Here is a 24,000-nt window from a genome sequence, read left to right as displayed (position 1 = left end):
TAGTGTGTGTTTCCTTATATTATTTTAAAATAAAGTAATGCACCCTTCATTCAAAAGTCTCTGACTTGTAATATGTGAGCATATTTCCTGTAAAAAACCTGTCAGTGAACTATGAGGGCTGAAAAATAAAATAAATAAATAAAATAATCGTTCATTAATCGCAATCTAGTTAAAATGTTCAATTAATCAAGATTTGGATTTAGGCCAAATAGCCCAGCCCTACTAACAACCCACCTTGTAAAAATTAGATGTTACGAAACACCAACATGGTGCGGCTAAATATCAACTTCGATTTAAACGGCCGCTTGAGTAAGCAAGTAAGTATAGTAGAATAGTATATTGCATAAAACACAGTACTGTATTTATTTACACATTCATTAACTTAAATTTAAATAATATATGCTAATATATGATTTATCATATAATATTTATAATGTTTTATACTATATATACACAGTAGATCCCCTAAGCATTTTAAAATGGCATAAATATGAGCATCTTATGTCCATGGCATCTATAAGACTGAACCCGCCTGTATTAGATTGGGCAATGGAATAATATTTTTCTTTTTCTACCTCAGGGGCCTGAACAAACAGGGATACCAGTGTCGACGTAAGTCCGTTTTTCACATCCTCAAAGCTGTTGCAGTTCCTAAACAAGTTTCCATTAAGTCAGTGTCATGATGACAACTCCTACCCACTTCTGTCTGTTTTTTTTCCCCAGAATGCAATGCCGCCATCCACAAAAAGTGTATTGACAAAGTCATTGCCAAATGCACAGGCTCAGCCGTAAACAGTAAAGAAACTATGGTAAATACAAATCTGAGTTTTGCTACTATACACTCACAGAAATGAATTAGAGACCTTAAGGACATTTTTTCATAATTTTTGGCTATTTTTAAAGCTTTTTCAATCTGCAGATAAAAAAATACCATTGTAAATATTTAATGAAATGAATCATCTTGGTCTCACACCTCTTCCTCTGAGTTATTAGTAGACGCCACAAAATGGTTTTACCACAATCTGCTGAGTCACACGATGATGGAAGATGTTATGGACTTATTTCTATGACCTGAGGGGTATTGCACAAAAGTAGAATTAAAGGAATAAAATTTTTTGCAAATATCTTTATTTTAGAAGTTTTACTGGTTTTGAATCCATTCAGCTGATTTCAGGGTCTGGCGAGAGCACATTTAGCTTAGCTTATAGCATTATTCATTGAATCGGATTAGACCATTAGCATCTCGCTCAATTTTTTTTAAAAAGAGTTCTGATAATTTTGGTATTTGAAGCTTGATTCTTCTGTAGTTACATTGCGTGTTAAGCCCTAGGAACTATACTCTCATTCTGGTGTAAAAATAAAGGAATTTTGCTGCTGTAGCATACAGTAGCTGTAGCAGGCCCAATGTTATTACGCAGCACTGTTACCTAAGTGGTTGGGGACTATTTTCAGGCACTGTGTAATATTGCATTTGACTTATTTTAATCTATAATTAACATTTAATCTATAATATGACTACTTTTCCAATCACTCAATCTTATCTGTCTTATCTATCTCTTTTCTATACTAAAATATGCACATATATGAACATATATACCATTATTGCTGATATATTTTTGGAAATAGCACTATTTTACAAGTCACCTAGAATTAAACTGTTGAGTTTTACTGGTTATAAATCCATTCAGCCGATGTCAGGGTCTGGCGGGAGCATAGCTCGGCATAATTAATTGAATCAGATTAGACCATTAGCATCTCGCTCAATTTTTTTTTACGAGTTCTGATAATTTTGGTATTTAAAGCTTGACTAGTAGCATCGTGTGCTAAGCCCGATGAAAAATGAAAAGGTTGATATTTATAGGAAAGGAATTTTGCTGCCATAGCATACAGTAGCTGTAGCTGACCCAATGTTTTTACACAGCACAGTTACCTAGTTGGGGACTATTTTCAGGCAATGTAATATTGCTCTTGACTTGTATTTAATACATAATATGACTATTTCTTTTCCAATCACTCATCAATTTTATCTGTCCTACTTACAGTACCTCTCGGCTACACTTAAATGGCCATATATAAACATATATACAATTATTGCTAATACATTTTAGCATACCATATTTTGAATTCTAATTGTTGGGCAATGTAAACAGCCAACAACATGGAGTGACTGTAAAAATCACACACACTTCTAGTAGCATCAACAGAGAAACTTACAGATAAATAGCTAGAATTAATTTTAGCTCTGTCGTTAGCCTGCTATAGAGCTGCAAAGAATAAACCTCCATAGTAACTTAAATTTAGATTAATTTAGCCTGCTTCAGGGCTAAATTCCACCAGGCTAGCTTGAAAATGCTAGCTTAACCCCTGAGCTTGCTTTTATGCAACAGCCCTCTGTTGTACTGTAAAATGCACTAAATCTGTGTTTGTCTGTTTCAGATCCACAAAGAACGCTTTAAGATTGACATGCCTCACAGGTTTAAAGTGTACAACTACATGAGCCCTACATTTTGTGAGCACTGTGGTACCTTATTGTGGGGTCTTGCTCGACAGGGCCTTAAATGTGAAGGTGATTCATTACACAAACACAGCTGTATTGGTGTCTGAGGGCCTGTTTACACCCGTTTATACGGTTCCATTTATATTTGGTCACATAAATGTAACTCCACTAAACGGATATGATATCAATCTTCAAATCACACACTTTATGCAAATTTAAATAGGTTATATTGACTTAAGCATCAAATACAACACATTTTATTTAAATAATATTAGTGTATTAATATTAATTAATAATGGCATACAAATGTTTTAGCCTATTCTAATACATTTTTTTCGTACATGTGCAAGACATCATTCAAACCTGTAAAGTGTTTACAATAATTTGTGTATAACTTACTGTGAATAACTGTGAAACTGCGGTATATTTCTGAAATGGTCATTTTTAAATAAGTCATAAACTGCTTCATTTATTGTCTACTTATAATTTTATCAATATTTTTTTACATCAAAATCATAAAATCTATGTGCTGTTTTGAGCCCCCTCATCAACTCAATGTTTGAATAAGTGATGCATTTGTAGGACTTGGAAATAAACACCCACTGCTATGATTGACTAACAGTTTGCATATTTAAAATAGTTCATCTGTGTGCCCACTGATGTAAACTTCTGCATGTGTGCTTGACAGCCTACGTACATCTTTTATAGATGAACGTTACTGTGATTATTTACTCTAAATACATACATTTTAAAATATACAGATTTAAAAGGGTTAGTTCACCCATATATAAAAATTATGCTATTAATTACTCACCATCATGTTCTTCCCAATCTCCTGAAACCTTCATTCGTCTTCCGAACACAAATTTAGATGAAATCCAAGAGCTCTCTGATCCTCCATGGACCGTAACAGTACTGAGATGTTAAAACTGTAGAAAAGGAAACAAAAATATTGTCAAAACAGTCCACGTGAATTCAGTGTTAAACATTAATCATATAAAGCTTCAGGAACACTGTGTACCACAAAAAAGAAAAGAAAAAGTAAAAAAATTAAATTAAAAAACATAATTTGCCTTTGTCTTTCATATCAGATCTGGGAGTACTACTGCATTTACTACAGGCAATGTGGTGCTTACATGATTCTAATGGCAATATTTCACACTGCCAATAGTAATCGAGCACCATGATGACCTGGAAGAAAACATATGTGAACATTATATTTACAGGATTTTGGTGTACAAAAGTGTCCATGGAGCTTTGTGTGGAGCATATATTTTGACAAATATATATGTTTTTGGTTCATTTGGTGAAAGTCTCTGAACCGTTGCTGTATATGGAAGATGAGAGGGCTCGTGGATTTCATCTAAAATATCTTAATTTTTGTGTTCCAAGATAAATGAAGGTCTCAGGAGATTAAAATGAGGGGAATTAATTAATACCAATTTTCATTTTAGAGTAAACTAGCCCTTTAACAGGCAAAGCAATAGTAAGTGCATAATAAAAACGTTACTGTTACCTGCGTAAAATGACCACATCAAAAAAAAATAATAATAAAATAAATAATTTAAATCAAGCGAAATTAGATTTTTCAGCTCATGACCACTTTAAAGTTAATTTCTATACAATTTATTTACAAAACAACCGTTCCATTGAAAATTTAGATTTAGCTTACATAATAAAATGCAAGAAAAGTCGATAAAGGGAAATTATGAAATAACATTTATCATAGTTTGATTATGAAGTATATTTTGCACTTTACTGTAAAAAGCAATTAGCGGAATCTATTTATTTATTTATTTTTAAAAGAAGAAAACCTGTTGTTTTTAAAGTGATTAGTTCACATTAAAATTGAGTAAACCTGGCAATAATGAAAAAAAAAAAGTTAAGCCAATTTAATAGTTCCAAGTTACGGATTAATTTACTTTTTAGTAAGTAAGTAAAGTCAATTTGTCGCTTTTGACTAATCACTTTTTAACAGTAATGATCTGGCTATGTTAGTCTAAAGTTTGACTTGCACTCAAAAAAATGACTTTTGCTGCTTGTTTAAACTACTTATTTATAATAAGTTAAAACACAATTCTTAAGGTATTTTTGGGACAACCTAATTGTTTTATGTTCAAATTTGTTTAAAAAAAAACGATTAAATTAACCTCATCGATTTGTATTGTGACAACATGGAGTTGTGTGGAACCCAGCATTTTTTAGAGTGTATCCTCATTTCTTTTCATGATACACTGGCATTACAGTACAGATGTCTTTAACAGAATATAACAGATATGATGTAATGGAGGTCCACAAGTTGCTAAATAAGAAATTAGCAATGTCATATGTATCAGAGGTCGTATCAATAGCTGCCATTACAGTAAATGCTTAACGTAATCGGTATCGTCCAATAAGAAAATTATCAGGCAATAATTTAGAAATTATTTCTACACTTTAGATCCATGCTGTTAATTTGTGCTTTACAGTACATTCTGCATGATACATAACATTCAGAAAAACAAATGCTTGAGTTTATGCTAGCGTACAAGATGTCAGCAGAAAGAAGAGTTCAGAAATTCAATTTGTAAATGACATTTAAAAATGAAATATATCAAGATTTGTATTTTTAGGCCTATTTACTGGTTATCAGTATCAACCATTAAAATTAATATAAAAATAAAAATAAATATAAAATAAATATAAAATAAATATAAAATTAAAATAAATATAAAATTCTTATATAAATGGATATTAAAAGTAAAATGTAAGCATTCATTTAAAAAACCCTATAAGACATATTAATAAGGCATTTTATAGAATACCGCTAAAGCAATGTAGTGTAAATGCACCTAAAACAAACAAGAATAGCTTATTTTGAAATATAAATATACTTTTAAATGTCTACATGAAGTTTCACTTTACTAATTTGAGTGTGTTTTCTTTGCAGAGTGTGGCATGAACGTTCACCATAAATGCCAGAAGAAAGTAGCAAACCTTTGTGGTGTCAATCAGAAGCTAATGGCAGAGGCCCTGGCTATGATTGAGAGCACTCAACAGGTTAGAAAACAAGCATGTAGCAAATGTCAATGTCATTTACCTCTGTTCGGTTGTTTAAATAGGAAGATTGTAGAATTTATCGTGAGGAATTAACACAAAATTGAATTAAGAAATGGATAGGGCTGCACGATACTGGAAAAAATATTTTTATATGCAATATTTTTGTTACAATTGCAACATTTATAATATAAATATCACAATTTCTTATGATATAACTAACTTAAACTATTTTATCAGCAATTATTAAAACTATTTATGTAATGATAATACTAAAATAAACAGGTAATAATAGATATTTTTAACAGGTAATATATAATTAAATCTAAATAAAACTACGTCAAGGTGGAAACATTTAGACTTTGAAACACCACTGAAAAAAATGAAAACCCTAATTTTATTGGCTGTTGTCATTTACTATCTACTATGCAGATAGTATAGGCCACATCTGATTGGTCATATTTGGATAAACAACATCTGCATGCAGCACACAAATGCTTGGCACATAAAACTAATTTAATTATCACACTTCCCTGCGATATGGATATTGCAAATACTAATATCACGCTAAAGATAATTATCAGATGTACTGTGCAGCACTTGTGGCTGACTTTGCATATGCATTTGCAGAAATTTTCCTTTCAAATACTATAGTTATGGGAGAGTAACATTAAATGAGTCACACAATGCAATGTTTTCAGAAGTCAGTTTACTGTTATTTGCACCATTATTTAACATCCTCAATAAAGCATGTTCTTACCCATTTTGTAACTGAAATTTTAGGGATTATACAACATTTCATCATCAAGATTGATGGTTTGCAGCTTAATTTATGCTCTGTGTTAGCATTATGAAAATGAGCTGCTACAGCATTGTACTTTAAGTGTTGAACATTTGATATACAACACCTTTAAAAGCATAAAATGCCATTTTGTGAAACAGGTTTTGGGAAACATTATTGTTTACATTCTTGATCTGTGACAAACAATAGCTGGGTTTCCATCACCCTACTGTATATCAATGCGCATTTTGAAGTATCGCATGAGAAAGGAGTGTAAAATTTAAAAATGCCTTAATTTGTAGAAATAATAAAAACAAACACTAGCTCGCAGTGGTTTTCTGATCAATTACCCAATATTATTTATATATTATGGGTTGCCTGTTTCCACCATACACTCGCTTGAAATGGTTTTTGACCAAGTACCAATACTATTTATATAATATGGGTTGCCAGTTTGAAAAAAAAAACAAACATGTATGGGTCAAATATTAAGAAATAAATGTTAGGAAGAAATACTATTTATATATTATGGGTTGCTTGTTGGCACTACACTCCCTTACAGTGGTTTTTGACCAATTAACCAGTACTATTTATATAATATCGGTTGCCAGTTTGAAAAAAAAATACTAATATCACGATAAAGATAATTATCAGATGCATTGTGCTGCTCTAGATGTTGACACATTGATTGTTGTGGCTGAGTTTATTGCATATGCATTTGTATTATTGCATATGCAGTGGTTGTTATCTGGGAATAACATACCTTTGAGTGTCGCAACTGACAAATCAGAATAGAGTATTCCAGACAGCAGTGTAATAATATAAATCAAATAGAAGAGTAATATTAAATTAAATGTGTTTGTTTTTACAGCAAGCTCGGAGCTCTAGGGATACTGAGACTGCTGGTCGAGAGGGTCCAGTCAGCGCAGATCAGCCAGGGGTCATTAGAGAGCCTTCAGGACGCTTACCCATTTCACCCCTGACGCCTGCACCACCTCTACCACGTAAAGGTAAATATAGAATATGTCTAAACAACATACAATCATCTGTTCACATCCGTTCATCATGACATGGCATCCATGCGATTGGGATATACTGCTCTGATAAAGAAACATCTTGCCTTAAAATTTGGAGAAAACAATGTTCTCTTTTAGAGAAAATTTTGAAAAATCAATACTGCATTGCTTATGAGATTTTCAAAATGCATCGCTATTCTATCATGAATCAATTCTGAGCTTAGTTTTTAGCAGCAGATGTTGCTGTATGGTTTTTCAAAGAGCCATACCCTGCTTGCATTCCAATTCATAAATGGGTAATTTTTAACTATGGGCACTTTTAAGTCCTTTGATCATATATCCAAAAATATATATAATTTTGATCAAATTCCTTTTTCTTTCTCAAACTAACAATAAAACTTAATTATTAGCTATTATTACTAGCTTTCTATTATATTTTTTTCATATTATTCAACCTCCTTTTAGGTGTCAAAATCACTGTTTTCGCCTTGTCGCACACCCAGAGTTTTAAACTTCAACAATAAAAATAACATTGTAAAAGATTATTTATCTGGTAACTATTAATGTATCTTAATGAAGCACTAATAAAATAAGTTAAATATTTTATAGTTATTAATGTGAGACTGTTATCAATATTAATTTTTAAACAAAATAAAGCTGTCGCACAGTATCAGTGTCATTTCCACCACACCACTGAAATTTCGCTTTTAAAGTTTCAACAACACATGAAGAAAAATCAAGGTAAATATTGCTTGAAAAGAAAATACATTTATTCTACATCATTTCCAAACATGTTTTACCTTCAAAGGTGTTTTTAAAAGCCAAACAAAATTAAGGTAATTAAGTGTATTTTGTACACATGAAATGCTAGTATCAATTCAAAGCTAATCAGTGAAGCTTTCTCTAACTTTTTAACAATAAACTGTAGAAATGTCTACCCCCACTACCCCCTGTGGTGGAAAGGACAGCATGTGGTGGAAATGACATTTATGGTTTCAAAACACAATTAATACGGACTGTAAAATTACAGGGGTTGAACAATGACATTGAAACACTGGCCAATTTAGTGTTAGAGGTTTCATGTCTAAATTTTAGCAGCTGGTGGCTGATTTTACATACCACCAGAAAGAGCAGAGTGTGAAGGTCGATTTGCAGAGTAACAGCACAGTTTTGCTGCCCCATCCAACCGAAGTAACTATGGACACAAGAGGAATTGTATCCAAAAAACATAAAAGCACAGCTGCCCAATTCACTGCAGAATTAAATGTGCACCTCAACTCTCGTTCCCACCAAAACTGTTGGTCGGCTCCTCCAAAGGGTCGATATACATGGCCAACTGCTCACTCGTGCCAATGCCAAACGCCTGTTTCAATGGTGCAGCAGCCAAAATCTTGAGCTGTGGCTAATGTGAAACATGTATTGTTCTCTGATAAGTCCACCTTCACTGTCTTTCCTACATCCGGGAGAGTTACGGTGTGGAGAAGTCCCAAAGAAGCATCCCACCAAGACTATTGATGCCCAGAGTAAAACATGGGGGGGAATCAGTGATGGTTTGGGCTCAATATCATGGCATTCCCTAGGCCCAATACTGGTGCTAGATGGAGCATCACTGCCAAGGACTACCAACGCATTCTGAAGGACCATGTGCACCCAGTAGTTCAAACATTGTATCCTGAAGGCAGTGGCGTGTATCAGGATGTTTATGCACCAATATACACAGCAAGGCTGGTGACAGAGTTGTTTGATGAACATGAAAGTGAACATCTCCCATGCGCTGCAGTCACCAAATCTAAATATTATTGAGCACTATGGGGTATTGTGGGGGATTGAGTCAGAAAATGTGTTTCTTCAGCAGCATCACATAGTGACCCTGAACACTATTCTGCAAAAAGAATGGCTCAAAATCCCTCTGGCCGCTGTGCAGGACTTGTGTCTCTCACTTCTGAGATGAACTGATGGTATTTTGTCCGCAAAAGGAGGCCCTACATGATACTAACGAATTATTCATTCATTCATTTTCTTTTCATCTTAGTCTCTTTATTCATCAGGGGTCGCCACAGCGGAATGAACCGCCAACTTAGCAAGCTTATGTTTTACGCAGCAGATGTCCTTTCAGCCACAACCCATCACTGGGAAACACCTATACATGCACACACACACACACACACACACACACACACACATGTTTGGACTGTGGGGGAAAATGGAGCACCCGGAGAAAACCCACGCAAACACAGGGAGAACATGCAAATTCCACACAGAAATGCCATCTGACCCAGCTGGGGCGACCTTCTTGCTGTGAGGCAACAGTGCTACCCACTGCGCCACCGCTCTAATGAACTATTGTGCTCTAAAACCAGGCCTTATAGTTTCATTGTCTAACCCCTGTAGATGTGTAATTCTTTTTATTATAAAATTAATTTATATAATATTTGAAAAATAATCTGTTATTTACAGTATGCGGTTACTGTTCATCTGTTAGAGAGATCAGTTTTTTATTAGATAAATTTCAGCTTTACACATGCAAAAAATGTGTGGGTATGCTTAGTAATTTTATAAATTGAGTTAAATAAGTGTACGTTTGAGAGTTTAATATTTTTTCTATTGTTTTTCTACATTAACATTAATTCATTGTCATTTCCACCACTGCCCTGTTATTTCCATCACCACAGACATTTTTTTTAAAAATATTTAAAAAGTTCTTATCACACATTAAAAGTGTAGTCACAATTTATGAGTTCATGCTCTATTCAATATACAAATTCAGTTTATTTATTTTCTAACAAGCTCTTAACCAAATAAATTTAAAATTTTAGAGTGTGACAGGTGTACAATTCAGCAATTCGTTCCAAAGAGACTTTTATTTAACAATTTATTTAATTGACAAATGTATAATTTTTGTATATATTGTGGAAAGATTGGTTAAACTAGATACAAAAATGATCTTAGACAATGTTTGACTGCCATCATTTATTACATTTTGAAATAAAAGCTGTATATTGAGATGTGGTGGAAATGGCATTTGTTCAGTTCACAATGTAAAAAATGTTAAATATTAACAATTTCTCTTCATATCTATTTGTCCTCTTACAGATCTTAAAACTAGACAAATTGTTTAAACTCATGAGACTATGTTACGTTAATTTTGAACAAGTTCTTTTTACTCAACTATGCAAGGCTAAAAGTGCCCGTAGTTGAATAATTGCCCATATACCACTTAAAATCAAGTTGGGAATAAAGGTTTGAGGGAATTACAAGTCTTTAGTGTGAGCTAACATTAATCTTGTTTACATTAATCTTGTGACATAACAGTAACTTGCATGATTCTGCTGAACTCACAAGTGCTCATCCTTATGAGTGTGTTGCTAAAGACTAGCGCAATTTCTGCTTTTAAAAACTAGTGTAGTGCTCCGTCTACTGTTTAAAAACTAACATAGAGCATCATCTGTTAATAACTAGCCTAGAGTGCCATCTGCTATTCAAAACTAGCCCAGAGCGCCATATGCTATTAAAAACTAGCCTATAGCACCATCTGCTGGTAAAAACTAGTCTAGAGCAGTGTTTCTCAACCCTGTTCCTGGAGGCACACCAACAGAACATATTTTGGATGTCTCCCCTATCTCACCCATTCACTTCAAATTTTGGAGTCTCTTCTAATGTTCTGGTGAGTAGATTCAGGTGTGTTTGATTAGGGAGAGCTTGAAAATGTGTACTGTTGGTGTGCCTTCAGGAACAGGGTTGGGAAACACTGGTCTAGAGCACCTTCTGTTGTTAAAAACTATTCTATATGTTAAAATCTAGCCTAGAGCGCCATCAGTTGTTCAAAACTAGCCTAGAGTGCCATCTGCTGTTCAAAACTAGCCTAGAGTGCTTTCTGCTGTTAAAAACTAGTCCAGAGTGACATAGGCTATTCAGAACTTGCCTATAGCACCATCTGCTGTTAAAAACTAAAGCGCCTTCTGCTGTTAAAAAACTAGTCTAGTTGATAATAGCTAGCCTAGACCGCCATAAGTTGTTCAAAACTAGCCTAAAGTGCTATCTGTTGTTAAAAACTAGCCCAGAGCACCATATGCTATTAAAAACTAGCCTATAGCACCATCTGCTGATAAAAACTAATCTAGAGCACCCTCTGTTGTTAAAAACTAGTCTAGAGCAACCTCTGTTGTTAAAAACTAGTCTACATGTTAATATCTAGCCTAGAGCACCATCAGTTGTTCACAACTAGCCTAGAGTGCCACCGGCTGTTCAAAACTAGCCTAGAGTGCTTTCTGCTGTTAAAAACTAGCCTATAGCACCATCTACTGTAAAAACTAGTCTAGAGCAACTTCTGCTGTTAAAAACTAGTCTAGGTGTTATTAACTAGCCCAGAGTGCCATCAGTTGTTCAAAACTAGCCCAGAGTGCCATCTTCTGTTCAAAACTAGCCTAGAGTGCCACCTGCTGTTAAAAACTAGCCCAGAGCACCATATGCTATTAAAAACTAGCCTATAGCACCATCTGCTGATAAAAACTAATCTAGAGCACCCTCTGTTGTTAAAAACTAGTCTAGCTGTTATTAACTAGCCTAGAGCACCATCAGTTGTTCAAAACTAGCCTAGAATGCCATCTGCTGTTAAAAGCTAGGCCAGAGAGCCATGTGCTATTAAAAACTAGCCTATAGCACCATCTGTTGTTCACAACTTGCATAGGAGTGCCATCTGCTGTAAAAAAACATTGCATAATATTGCATTGTGCAATGCCACGTTCTTAAAATATTGTCCCCTCATTGTGCTTTAATTTAAATCTTTTCATCTCGTTTTATTCTTGAACTACTAAATGCTTAAGATGCATATGGCTAAGATGCATATGGTCAATTATCTAATGCCTATAAATATTCCTTTGAGCAACTCGATACATTTAAGAATTGATTGATTGATTGATTGATTGGATTGATTTCCATCGATTGATGCCCAACTGTTCTTTTTTGCGTACAGAGCATCAAGGTATTTCATGGGACACTCCGGCTGACGGACGCAGGCCGAGTCTTGAAGAGCCTGAGCCCCTGTACGCCAGCCCACGCAAAGAGCACCACAAATTCACCATAGACAGTTTCATCCTGCATAAGATGCTGGGCAAAGGAAGCTTTGGAAAGGTAAGAGTAGTATTCAACACAGCATTTTCAGTTTTCACCAAAATTTTTATCGTTTTATTCATGTTCATTTTGGAAATTTAGGAACTAAAAGTGTGTTTTTAAAGAGCAAGTTTAAAAAAAAAGCAATCCCATTATTGTGTTTGTGTAAACTAGACATATGCCGATATTTAATAATTAATTATACAGCGATAATAAACGCAAGTGCCAAATATTAATATCGTTGCCATTTCCAAATACCATGAAAAAATACTTGAGTGCTTTTAAAGGATATTCACATTGTATTTGCAGTGGTGTTCATAACCATGCCAAACGAAATCAGTTAGCTTAATAGTTCAATATACATAAACATTAGCACATGTTAATCTTGTCTACAAAATCTTTTTTAATCTTAGTTCATGTTAATTTCTTATTTGATGCCTAATAACACTTTTATTAAATGGCGTTCATAACTAATAAAATTATGTTGTTGTTTTTACTTATATTACCATAGTAGCTGTAATCTAGCTTTTTCTTACTGTTGATTTTAATCAATCAACTATCATTTACTAGTGAGACTTTATTATAAAATGTTCCCTATTGTACTTTACTCTGTTTGCATTAGAATTTTGTTGAAACATTTGTTTACTCTGAACATATTGTATATACAATAAAGCAATACACAGTTTTTTTTATTATTTAAACTTTATTGTAGCTTAGGTCAATATCTGGATAATACTGTATACTGTGATAAAAGATTCAGCAATTTACCATAACAATAAAATGTGATCCCATTATAACCCTATGTTGCAAAAAAAATATCCATAAATTAGCAGTTTTCCATATTTTGTGATTCATATTTCCCCTTTATTTACGCTTTTGAAATGCATTATCGGATCTAGATGTTTCCCTCAACAACTTTTAATCTTGAAAAATTTGAAAAGGTGATTTTTATTAACATTTGTAATAATTTTAAGGTGTATATTTTCTGGGTTGGTGTTGTACATTATGGTACAAACACCTTGTAATAAACTGGCAGTACATTTTCTGTTATTTTACAAACTTATATCTCTATATAATATTTATTATACATTATATAATTTCAAACTACTAAAATGTCAATAAAGGTCACTTTGTTAAACTGTAGAGTTGAATTTTCAACATCAAAAGTCGACAGACCAGAGATCAATGTCCCAAAATGCAATTCACATCCATAAATAAATAAAAAACACTTGTGAATCACAAAAGACAGAAACTTAATGAACAGATTTTTTTAGGTTGTAAAAACTTTGATGTCATTACAACATTACATGTTAAGTCTATAAAAATATTATGAGAACTTGATGAATGAGAACCAACCCCAAACCACAGGACCGTTTGCATGTGGAAGCATACAGGACTATAGATTCGTCCAAATATGATTCTCACCAAATGATATGTCTGTGTGTTGTAGGTTTTTCTGGCCGAGCTGAAAGGCTCAGGGCAGTTTTTTGCTGTGAAGGCATTAAAGAAAGATGTGGTTCTGATGGACGATGATGTTGAATGCACTATGGTGGAGAGGAGAGTGTTATCTCTAGCCTGGGAACATCCTTTCCTCACACACCTCTACTGTACCTTCCAGACCAAGGTAATACACACTGACATATTTTAGGGTGCTGCTAGAAATTACACACTATATACAATATATCAATGAATTTTGCATTAATTTTGTTAATTTTTGCAAGACAAATGTGCAGCAGACACTTTAGGTTAAAGGGATAGTTCACCCAAATATGAAAATGTAATCACTGTTTACTAACCATCGAGTGGTTTTTACCTTTATGAGTTTCTTTCTTTTGTTGAATGCAAAAAATGATATTTTAAAGAATGCTATTCCATTACTATGGAAGTCAGTGGTTACAAGCTTCAAACAATATTAAAAATATCTTCTTTTGTTTTATATAATATTTATGGTATATATAAAAGGGCTGCACAATATTGTTTCAAAAAAAAGAACTTTTGCCATTGTGATTATTAAATTACTGTACCTAAATACTGTTAGACTCCTCAGAAAACCGTCAAATAGAGCTATTTAAGCTATCTTGAAAACTGTGTTGTCACAGTCACCAGCGATGTAGCCCATGCAGATCGCTGGAGAACTACAAATCTGCCAGCAAAAGAACTAAAACATCCAGTCATGCACCACTCACACACCTGGCCTAGATCCTGTCTGATTGCAAACACTCACAGCTGATGCCACTCATGAACTGATTACATGGACTATAAAGTCAACACACAAACACACAGAAGTTGCTGAGTCTTGTTGAACAGTTTTGTGACTATTACGACACATTTTCCTTACCGCGTTCAAACCTTGCTTTGTTTTGTTTGTTTATTCCTGTCTGCCTTTTTTTGACCATCTGCCTGTTTATCAACCATGACTCTGGATTGCCCGTATACATCTGTTTGCTCCTATGTTGACTGTTACTTGCCTGACAATTCTCTGTTCCATAAACCTACGTTTGGATCCGCACTTCCTTGTCAGCTTCCCAGTTCACATTACACATTCATATTGATATTTAAAAATCCCAGAAATATAAAACTGCAATATCAGATTTTTATCGCAATATCGTGCAGCCCTAATATATAAATAGCTGACTTAAAATAGTGAGTAAACCTGTTGTTTTTAAAGTAATTAGTTCACTTAAAGTGAGTAAACCTGTTATCTTAAAATGATCAAGTAAATGAGCTATATGCATAACTATACAAATTTATTAAAACCAAGTTCCAACGGGTTTTGTCACTTTATATGTAAAATCACTTATCGATTTTAAAGCAAGAGGTTTACTCACTTTAAGTAAGATAATTAATTGTTTATTTTACAGTGTGTGATAGCAATAAAATACTGAGATACTATGCTTTTGGACATTCTGCCAAGCCCCCACTACACACATTGAGTCACTCTTGTTATTGAAGTACTGTGCTGTTGTTTGACCGGCCTAAACTGATCTGTTTCTGTATCGTTCTCTAAAGGAAAATCTTTTCTTTGTGATGGAGTACTTAAACGGAGGCGACTTAATGTTCCACATCCAGACCTGTCACAGATTTGACCTCCCACGATCCACGTGAGCTACATATGCAGCCCCCACACACAGATTTTTAAAAGGCTGTAGACTCAGCCTACTCTGTTTTTCACTCTCTCACATCTCCTCTTCTCTGTGTCAATAGGTTCTATGCAGCAGAGATCATCTGTGGACTGCAGTTTCTACACTCCAAAGGCATTGTGTACAGGTATGCACTACTGAGATTGGTTGTTTGGCTTTAAACTGGCTTTAAATGTGCAACCACATTTTTACATTTATTTTATTCTTACTTTTATTTTTGGACTGATTTCTGTGCTGCATTGCATTAATTTTGCAAAACATTATTTGTAGTCGCACCATCATACAAAATACTGTACCAAGCAGAGGTGAAATATCGAAAGAATATCCTAAATATTTGAATTAGGGCTACTTTCATTAAATAAGTTTACTTTTTCTGTTCATCTTAACTCCTTATAATGAAAATTAAAGAAGGGTTATAAACACATTGCTGCATTGTTTACAGCAGTAAAGAAAACCTCTATTGCTGCTGTTCTTTAAGCACCACCTGCTGGTATAGATTGATTTTGTTTAGTACATGTTTAATGTGATTTATTTAGCATAATTTCTTAAAAGGTAAAATCCGGGCTTTCTGGTTTTAATGTAAAATATTTAGGTCAAAAAGTGCTAATAATGCTACACATTTATCTTTGTTTATTTAAAACATAGTGATTTCATGTTAAATGGCTAAATAAAGTTTAGCCCAATTGAGAAAGTGTCCTGTTCATGTACACGTTTTTGTTTTCTTGCAGTGTTAAAAATGCCTATTATTGGAATGGACCCATTTGAAAAGAAGGCAGGTGGCCATAAAAAAAAAAAAAAAAAAAAAAAGAGAAAGAAAAATCAAGATCAGCGGTTCTCAATATACATGTACTGATAGGAATTTTCCTATAGCTATTTTCTTTTATGATAAATTCTTTAATAAGAAGAAATTCTTTAATAATAACAACAACAAATTCTTTAAAAATAATTCATTAATTAAAAAAATTGTCACAAACCATTCAGATCTAAAAGGTTGTTTTGGATGGTTGAAATATTTTCAAGAGTAACAATCACCATATAGCATTTTTAAATAGTTTTAAAAACGTTTCAATTAGCAAAATGATTAATTAATTTCCCAGTCTCTCCAGGATTTTGCATTTGTGTATTAAAATTGTGTAATGACTTTTCTTAAAACTTATTTTGTAGTTATTTGTCAATGAGTTATTTGCTTATGTTCTTATATATTTCTGTGAAATTATGCAAAAATCTTGCCTAATTTATTTATTTTTTTGTTTGATCTTAAGAACCATTGAACTTGCAAGTATTTACAAATGTTACAGTTTCAAATGTTATAATAATATAGATATATGTTATATGGTGGGAATTCCTGCATTTCTTCATATTACAGAAATGATTTCCTAATATCATCCCTGCCTAATGTATTAATGTGTTGTTGCACTACAGAGATCTTAAGCTGGATAACATTTTGCTAGACACTGATGGCCACATCAAGATCGCAGATTTTGGCATGTGCAAAGAGAACATGATTGGAGAAGCCAGAACATGTACCTTCTGTGGAACACCAGACTACATTGCCCCTGAGGTGAGCATATCTACTACATGATACTGAATTTATATTTTTTTCCAGATACTTTTTGTGTGTTCCTGTTTATGCCCGTCATCGAAAAATATCACTAAATCAACCACAAAGTAGTAGTTAGTGTATTTCTTCAATAAATAAATAAATAAATGATTCAATTAATCTTATTTTATTGAAGAAATCATCTTATTTTATTGAATCAAATCATTAATTGAATGAATCGTTACATCCCTACATCTTATAACAAAAACTCCTACAGAGCATTTTTTTTGCTTTCTTGCATTAAATTATAGGGTCATTCTAACTTTTAATCTTTTGGATCCTCAAAGTTTTTGTTAGTTTTTGTCTTAAACCATTAGAATAATAAGTAAAGATCGCTTTCCATGAAGACTTCTAGTAAATTTCCTAACTTAACCCGTATTTGATAAGAAAATTGCATAGCAAAGAACTGAATTGACAAACTTTAAAAGGTATTTTTTCCTCAAGGTTTAGATTTTTTTTGTACAATTAGGTTTGAGATTTTCAAATAGCTGTATGCAGCCAAATATTTACCTATCCTATATATACACATCTTGGGTTAAATGAGGAGTTCTGAAGTTTCCATACCTGGGTTAAAACCCACCAGCCTCCTTGTGACGAATCCCGGACGAGCCCCCAAATTGTTGCACTTTTCCTAGTCCTCCCAGGTTAAAACATCAGTCAGAGGCTTTAAATAAGTTCAATCAATTTAATTAATTAGATGATTAAAGCATTACAGAGCTCTAGGCTGCAGTGGCTTTACACAGAACAGGCAGTACGTTACTGCCAAAAGTATACAAAGTATCAACAGAAAACATATTTATTGCTCTGCTATTATAAAAAAACGTTCCAAACAAACTCAAAACTGTGTTTTGTCATACTTCTTCAAGGTTAGTTTGCTGTTAACATGGTTTAACTACAACAAATATATAATCTTAAAAAAAAATAAAATATAAATATAATTTAAATGATATAATATATAAAATATAATATAAAAATTTTACAAAAATGTTTGGGGATTGCCTGAATGTAAAGATTTGATAAAGATACTCACATGTCATGCATGTTTACACACATTTCTGGCTAATAAAAATTTGTATCAGCATCTTTATAATTCCACTCAGCCAATCAGATCAAAGAACCTGAACCTGGGTAAATCTCAATTTCCAAAAATAGACACTTATGACTGGTTTTGTAGTCCAGGGTCACACATAATGTCCGTTTGCATGTCATGAAAACAGCAAATATGATATCATCATAAGCAGGTCATAAAAATTTCACACACCTAAAATTCTGTTTACAGTAGTTTTAAAATAGATAACTAAACCATGCAAATAAGTGAATAAAAGTTATTTGTAACATTTAATGTGCACTTTATACTTCACAGATCCTGCTTGGTCAGAAATATGGGACATCTGTAGACTGGTGGTCATTTGGCGTTCTACTTTATGAGATGCTGATTGGCCAGTCTCCATTTCATGGGCACGATGAAGAAGAGCTGTTTCAGTCGATTCGCACTGACGACCCTTGTTACCCACGCTGGTTAACTAGAGACGCACGAGACATTCTTGTGAAGGTATATCTGAACTAGCAATCAATACAGGACTTGGGAGTCTGTTATGAACTATAACAGTGTTTTCTGATTGGTTCTAGCTGTTTGTCCGGGAGCCGGAGCGAAGGCTGGGTGTGAAAGGGAATATACGGCAACATCTCTTCTTTAGAGAAATAGACTGGAGCGCGCTGGAGAAACGACAAGTGGAGCCACCCTTCAGGCCCACTGTGGTGAGTTCATCGCTAGTCATCTCTGTTCTAAAACCTGATGTGCTGTTGATATAAATAACATTTAAATGTCAATTAACAGCACACAAATGCCAATAAACTAGTCTGTTGAAGTCTGTTATCATTGATCTGAGTTTGTTTTTACCCAACTGAACATGTTTAATCTGCGTCTGTTTTATTGTGGATCATGGATTTTACAGTACAACCAAATACAATAGTCAGTTTGTTTGTTGCCGTTTGTCTTTAGAGTTTGAATTGGTTTTTAAAGCCACCAGATTCAAAGAATGTTACAAAACAGACCAAATGTATCCTGAGGCTAATTAGAATTAAGCTGCAACTATCAAAAATTGAAAAGACAAATAATTTTGTTCCACATAATTTGTTTTTATGACGTAAAGAGGTTCATCATTTACTCTTTACCCTGGCGACTTCATATACCAAAAATTCCCAGCTTGCACTAATCCAAAACACACTGATAACATTCAACAGAGTGGTTTAAGATTTAATTAACATAACTATTTTCATGCCACATGCACTTTTTTAGCTTACCCTTTCCAGTAAGTACTAGTACATTTTCATTAGCTACTAATGCTTATTCTTTAGAAACTAGCAGCACAAACTTATTGTTTAGATCAGTGATGCCCAAACTAGGGCCCGTGGGCCAAAGTTGGCCCATGGTAACCTTTGATTTGGCCTGCCATCCCATCTGAGAGGGAGAATAATAAGGTTGGGGCGAATGTCTTCAAAAGAGATCGTCACTAGTTTAACATAACCTCATGTTTGTTTGTTTAAAGCTAAAAAAAATTAAATGTATCAATAACATGTTGTGATATAATTGGATTTTTTTAAAGAGGCATGAAACCCTTAAGCACATTTTTAGATGTTGAGATATACAGTATGTGTGTGGCACGTTGCTAAAAACACTTTTAGGACACATGTATTTCACTATAGAGTGAAAAATGGTTATTTTTGTAAATAAAAAAAAAAAAAGCCTGGAACTCCATTGTGTTACTAATGAGATTGTTTATAGTTTTTTTTGTATTATACTGTAAGTACAATAATGTAAAAAAGTCCTCATTATTAATACGATTAAATATTTTTTTGCAATTTGTCTTTAAATATTTTTAAATTAGTAACTTACCATGGCAAATAATGGAGTACAGTTTGGTATATTTAGTGTCGGCCCACCACCCTCAATCAAGTTTGGTTTTTGGACCTTCATAAGAAAAGGTTTGGACACCCCTGGTTTAGATGCAACTTTTTTTATTATTATTAGATAATAGTATTCACTATTAAATACTTATTCATTAGATACTTGTATTTATTTATTTACAGATGCTATAATTTGTAGTTACATACTAATATTTATTGAATTGCCTACTGGTACAAACTGGTGCTGTTCTAAGTACATGCGATGCTATGCTGCGACATCCAATAAAATGTATCTTTTCCATGTTAAAATGAGTTTGTCCTAACTATCTGTGATGGCAATGCATGAAATTTACATTTTAGAAATGCTTTCTATTTTTGTGACATTGCAGCTTAAACTACAGCACATACTACTAAGACATTGATCACCTCAGGTAGATTATGTGCTTCATTCAGTGTTAAACGCTACCAATGTGAGTTTAAATACCTTTTACATGACATTTACTGCCATATTACAGAAGCATGAGCAGTTAACCTCAGATCATTAGATGTCACCTATGCTATTGTCGTCTATTGAAAGGAATGCGTCAATAGAGCCGCCATTTTACTACAGGATAGTGCTCCTTTGAAATGAATGTGGGACCAAGATGTAGTAGAAGACTGGCCATCCGGAGCCATAGATATATCAACAAATATACATATATCTTTCATCTGAAGTTTTCCCAGTGGTCAGTATGCAAAAATTTTATAAATTATGAAAATTATAATATTACATCACTTTTCTATATTGAAGGATAAGTGACCACACTGGCATTGCCAACAAAGAGCGTTTGCATGGAAATGTAGTATCCCTCCTTCCCTGTTAAATTTGATATAATCCATGTCCGGCATTCACTTCTAGTTCTAATGGAGTGAGAATGAATGAATCTTTTATGAACGACTCGTGTGAACCATTGATATCTCTGTGTCTCAACGTGCATACCCACCTTTTTGATCTAAATGGTATATAACATTTCTAATATTCAATAATTTATGGTGGAAAGTGTGCACACATTGAGGCACAGGCACTGAGGCACTATTCTAAGTTAGTTCAAAAACTAGCTGTTACTTCACTTAGCTGACAATAATACAAGTTTCTAGCATCTTTTTTGTTTGGAAACAGGGATTTAACATATATTTAGTTTGTAGGTTACTGAGGTCAAAGACAGAAAACACATTGGCTCTGAGAAAGGATATATATATATATATATATATATATATATATATATATATATATATATATATATATATATATATATATATATATATATATATATTAACAAAGTATATTTTTAATTATCTGAGTGTTGTGTTTTTAGCTTAGCAACATGTTAAAATTGCATTTTTTCAGTGTTGAGCACTGTTAACGCTGGTGTAGATAATTTGAATTACATACATTTTGGTGTCTGTAGTAGACAATAAAACTGAAGGCAGCATTTCACAATAGATTTTGGAGATTTGTCGCAAACATTTATCTGTGACTGACTATGGTTTTTTTTTTTTTTTGTTACAGAAATCAGCCAATGACTGCAGTAACTTCGATAAGGAGTTCATAAATGAGAAGCCTAGACTCTCCGTCACAGATCGTATGATGATCAACAGCATGGATCAGAGCATGTTTGAAAACTTCTCCTTCATAAACCCTATCATGACCCGTCTCAAGAGCCCCTGATTCACTAACTAACATTCATAAAAGACATTCGTGCAAACACTGTGAATAGTCCAAAACAAAAAGCAAACACTCATACTGCACCGTACTGAACATTATATACCAGCCTAGTTACTGTAACCTCACTTCATGCTATAGGCAGTGAACAAAATACCTAAAATAAAATGTATACTGTTTGACTTCTTATTTGGTGCCTCAGCCTTTTATATTAAAAATAAAAAAGTATATATTTGGTTATTGTGATTAAACAGGCCCGTAGCCAGTATTTGTTTTATACATCAGAACATTTGTCCCATAATGAATGTCATCATAAGTTATCAAAATAACCCATCAAAAAAGCTTTAAGACCATGCATGCAGAATCTGATGCAAGTCAATTCTCACTGTATTGTTGTTATAGAGAAAACATTTTATAAGAAAGTTCTAAATTTATAAGAATAGTTCTAAATAAATATTATTCTAAATCTTATTCTTGAAAGACAAAATGACCAATAAAAGGTTGTAAAGCACCAAAAGTGGCCCATACTAATACGTATTAGGCTCGAAAAAGATAGAAAAAAGCATGAAGCTCTACATTATTAAGTTTGTTTATTTTTTTATTATTCAAATGGCCAAATTCTGAGACTGAGGAAAGTTGATATATATATATATAGTTTTTGCGTTCCCTTGCAAAGATGTTTTGCGTTATCTAGCAAAGATGTTTTGTCCACAAACTCTTGCTGTTCATTGCATACATGTCAACCCTGTAATATCTCAGCACTTTATCACGTCCTCCAACCCACCAGGGGGCGCAGATATTGCCCTATACTCCTCAACATTAGATGGCGGTAGTGACTCTTGTTCCTCTAAACTCCCCTGTAATCAGCCTAATCACCACCACCTGTTCTTTGCTATATATAAGACTGCTTTATATCCTACTCTGTGTTCAGTCCTGAACTCTATCTCTTGCTGCCTCGTCCAGAGTCCAGTTAAGTTATTCTCAAGCTTTTTTGCTTGCTAGATTCCTGTTTGATTGTTCTGAGACCCTCGTGTCTGTTTTAGGAAGCTTGGCTTTCTTATTTTTGTTGTACTTTTTTAAACCCTAGCTGTAGAGAGATATAATGTCTCTCCTTTTTGTAAAGTTCTCCTCTCTATTTTTTTTTTCGGAATTCATACGTTGTGGACTACCTTTGTTGCTCCTCTGCTCTTGGGCCACCAGTTGTTGACTTACCTCATGTAGTTAGAACTACTGCTAACCACACTGTAGACCCGGGTTCGATCCCTACTCAGATCATTGCAGCAGGTAACCAAGGAAACCCGCCCAGCAGAGGAGGCTGCACCAGTCTCAAATGTGGATCGCATTCTTGCTGCACTTTCCGAACAAGCCACCACTATTCAGCAGCATGATCAAACTTTATCAGAAATCCTTTGCCTCTTGAATCCCCACTCTCAGACCACAATGGCCCAGGTTGTTAGTCGACAGTCAGTCCCCTTGTCAACACCTGAGCCCAAGTTGCCCCCTCCCCAGCGCTTTGATGGCAGTTTCGAGAACTGCAGGGGATTCCTTACTCAGTGCACTCTGATCTTTTAACTACAACCCAGTTGTTTTCCAACTGACTGCAGTAAGGTGACGTATATAATCATACTCCTCACAGGCAAGGCCCTGGATTGGGCCTCAGCATTGTGGGATAAGAAGTCCCCTGTAACCACCAATCTCCAGCTCTTCCTAGCAGAGATGAAGAGAGTGTTCCTCCATTCAGCGAACAGTGGAGAGGCAGGACGACGTCTCCTAAGACTATCTCAGGGTTCCCGCAGTGCTGCTGAGTTTGCCATTGAGTTCCGTACTCTGGCCACCGAGAGTGGGTGGGGTGAATCTGCACTTAGAGCGATCTTCCTCAATGCATTGTCCTCCAGGCTTAAGGATGAACTGGCATTCAGAGACTCCCCATCAGACCTTGAGTCCCTCATTGGTTTAGCCATTCGGGTGGACAACCGCCTTAAGGAGCGGTAGACCGAGAAAGAGCAGGACACAGTCATGACCCATCATGACAATATTGTTTATCCCACACTGGATCCTGAGGAACCCATGCAACTAGGGGCTACAAGGATCTCCCTTTCTGAAAGAACCAGACGAATGAAGGAGAGGTGCTGCATTTATTGTGGAAAGCCGGGTCATTTCCGTGCAACGTGCCCAGAGTTGTCGGGAAAAGTCAGATCTCGTTCCGGTGTAG

At 34.3% G+C, this 24,000-nt stretch overlaps 1 protein-coding gene across 3 annotated transcripts in view; it reads left to right on the top strand.

Annotated features, from left to right (window-relative positions):
• prkcq (protein kinase C, theta) overlaps positions 1 to 23,450 on the top strand; it is a 51,416-nt gene extending 27,966 nt beyond the window's left edge. For all 3 annotated transcript variants that reach the window (XM_056455468.1, XM_056455469.1, XM_056455470.1), the window contains exons 6-18: positions 581 to 612; positions 724 to 809; positions 2,437 to 2,566; positions 5,427 to 5,536; positions 7,186 to 7,324; positions 12,303 to 12,460; positions 13,890 to 14,063; positions 15,449 to 15,540; positions 15,644 to 15,706; positions 17,002 to 17,140; positions 18,543 to 18,731; positions 18,809 to 18,937; positions 21,636 to 23,450. In XM_056455468.1, the coding sequence (XP_056311443.1) occupies positions 581 to 612; positions 724 to 809; positions 2,437 to 2,566; positions 5,427 to 5,536; positions 7,186 to 7,324; positions 12,303 to 12,460; positions 13,890 to 14,063; positions 15,449 to 15,540; positions 15,644 to 15,706; positions 17,002 to 17,140; positions 18,543 to 18,731; positions 18,809 to 18,937; positions 21,636 to 21,794 (1,600 nt within the window). In that variant the 3' untranslated portion in view covers positions 21,795 to 23,450. The remainder of the gene's footprint in view (positions 1 to 580; positions 613 to 723; positions 810 to 2,436; positions 2,567 to 5,426; positions 5,537 to 7,185; positions 7,325 to 12,302; positions 12,461 to 13,889; positions 14,064 to 15,448; positions 15,541 to 15,643; positions 15,707 to 17,001; positions 17,141 to 18,542; positions 18,732 to 18,808; positions 18,938 to 21,635) is intronic.
• Positions 23,451 to 24,000: the final 550 nt, after the last annotated feature.

The sequence above is a fragment of the Danio aesculapii genome, chromosome 4 (assembly GCF_903798145.1).
Source record: "Danio aesculapii chromosome 4, fDanAes4.1, whole genome shotgun sequence".
Classification (NCBI taxonomy): domain Eukaryota; kingdom Metazoa; phylum Chordata; class Actinopteri; order Cypriniformes; family Danionidae; genus Danio; species Danio aesculapii.
Note: the sequence above shows the minus strand (reverse complement) of the source record. Positions and strands in the feature narration are given on the sequence as shown.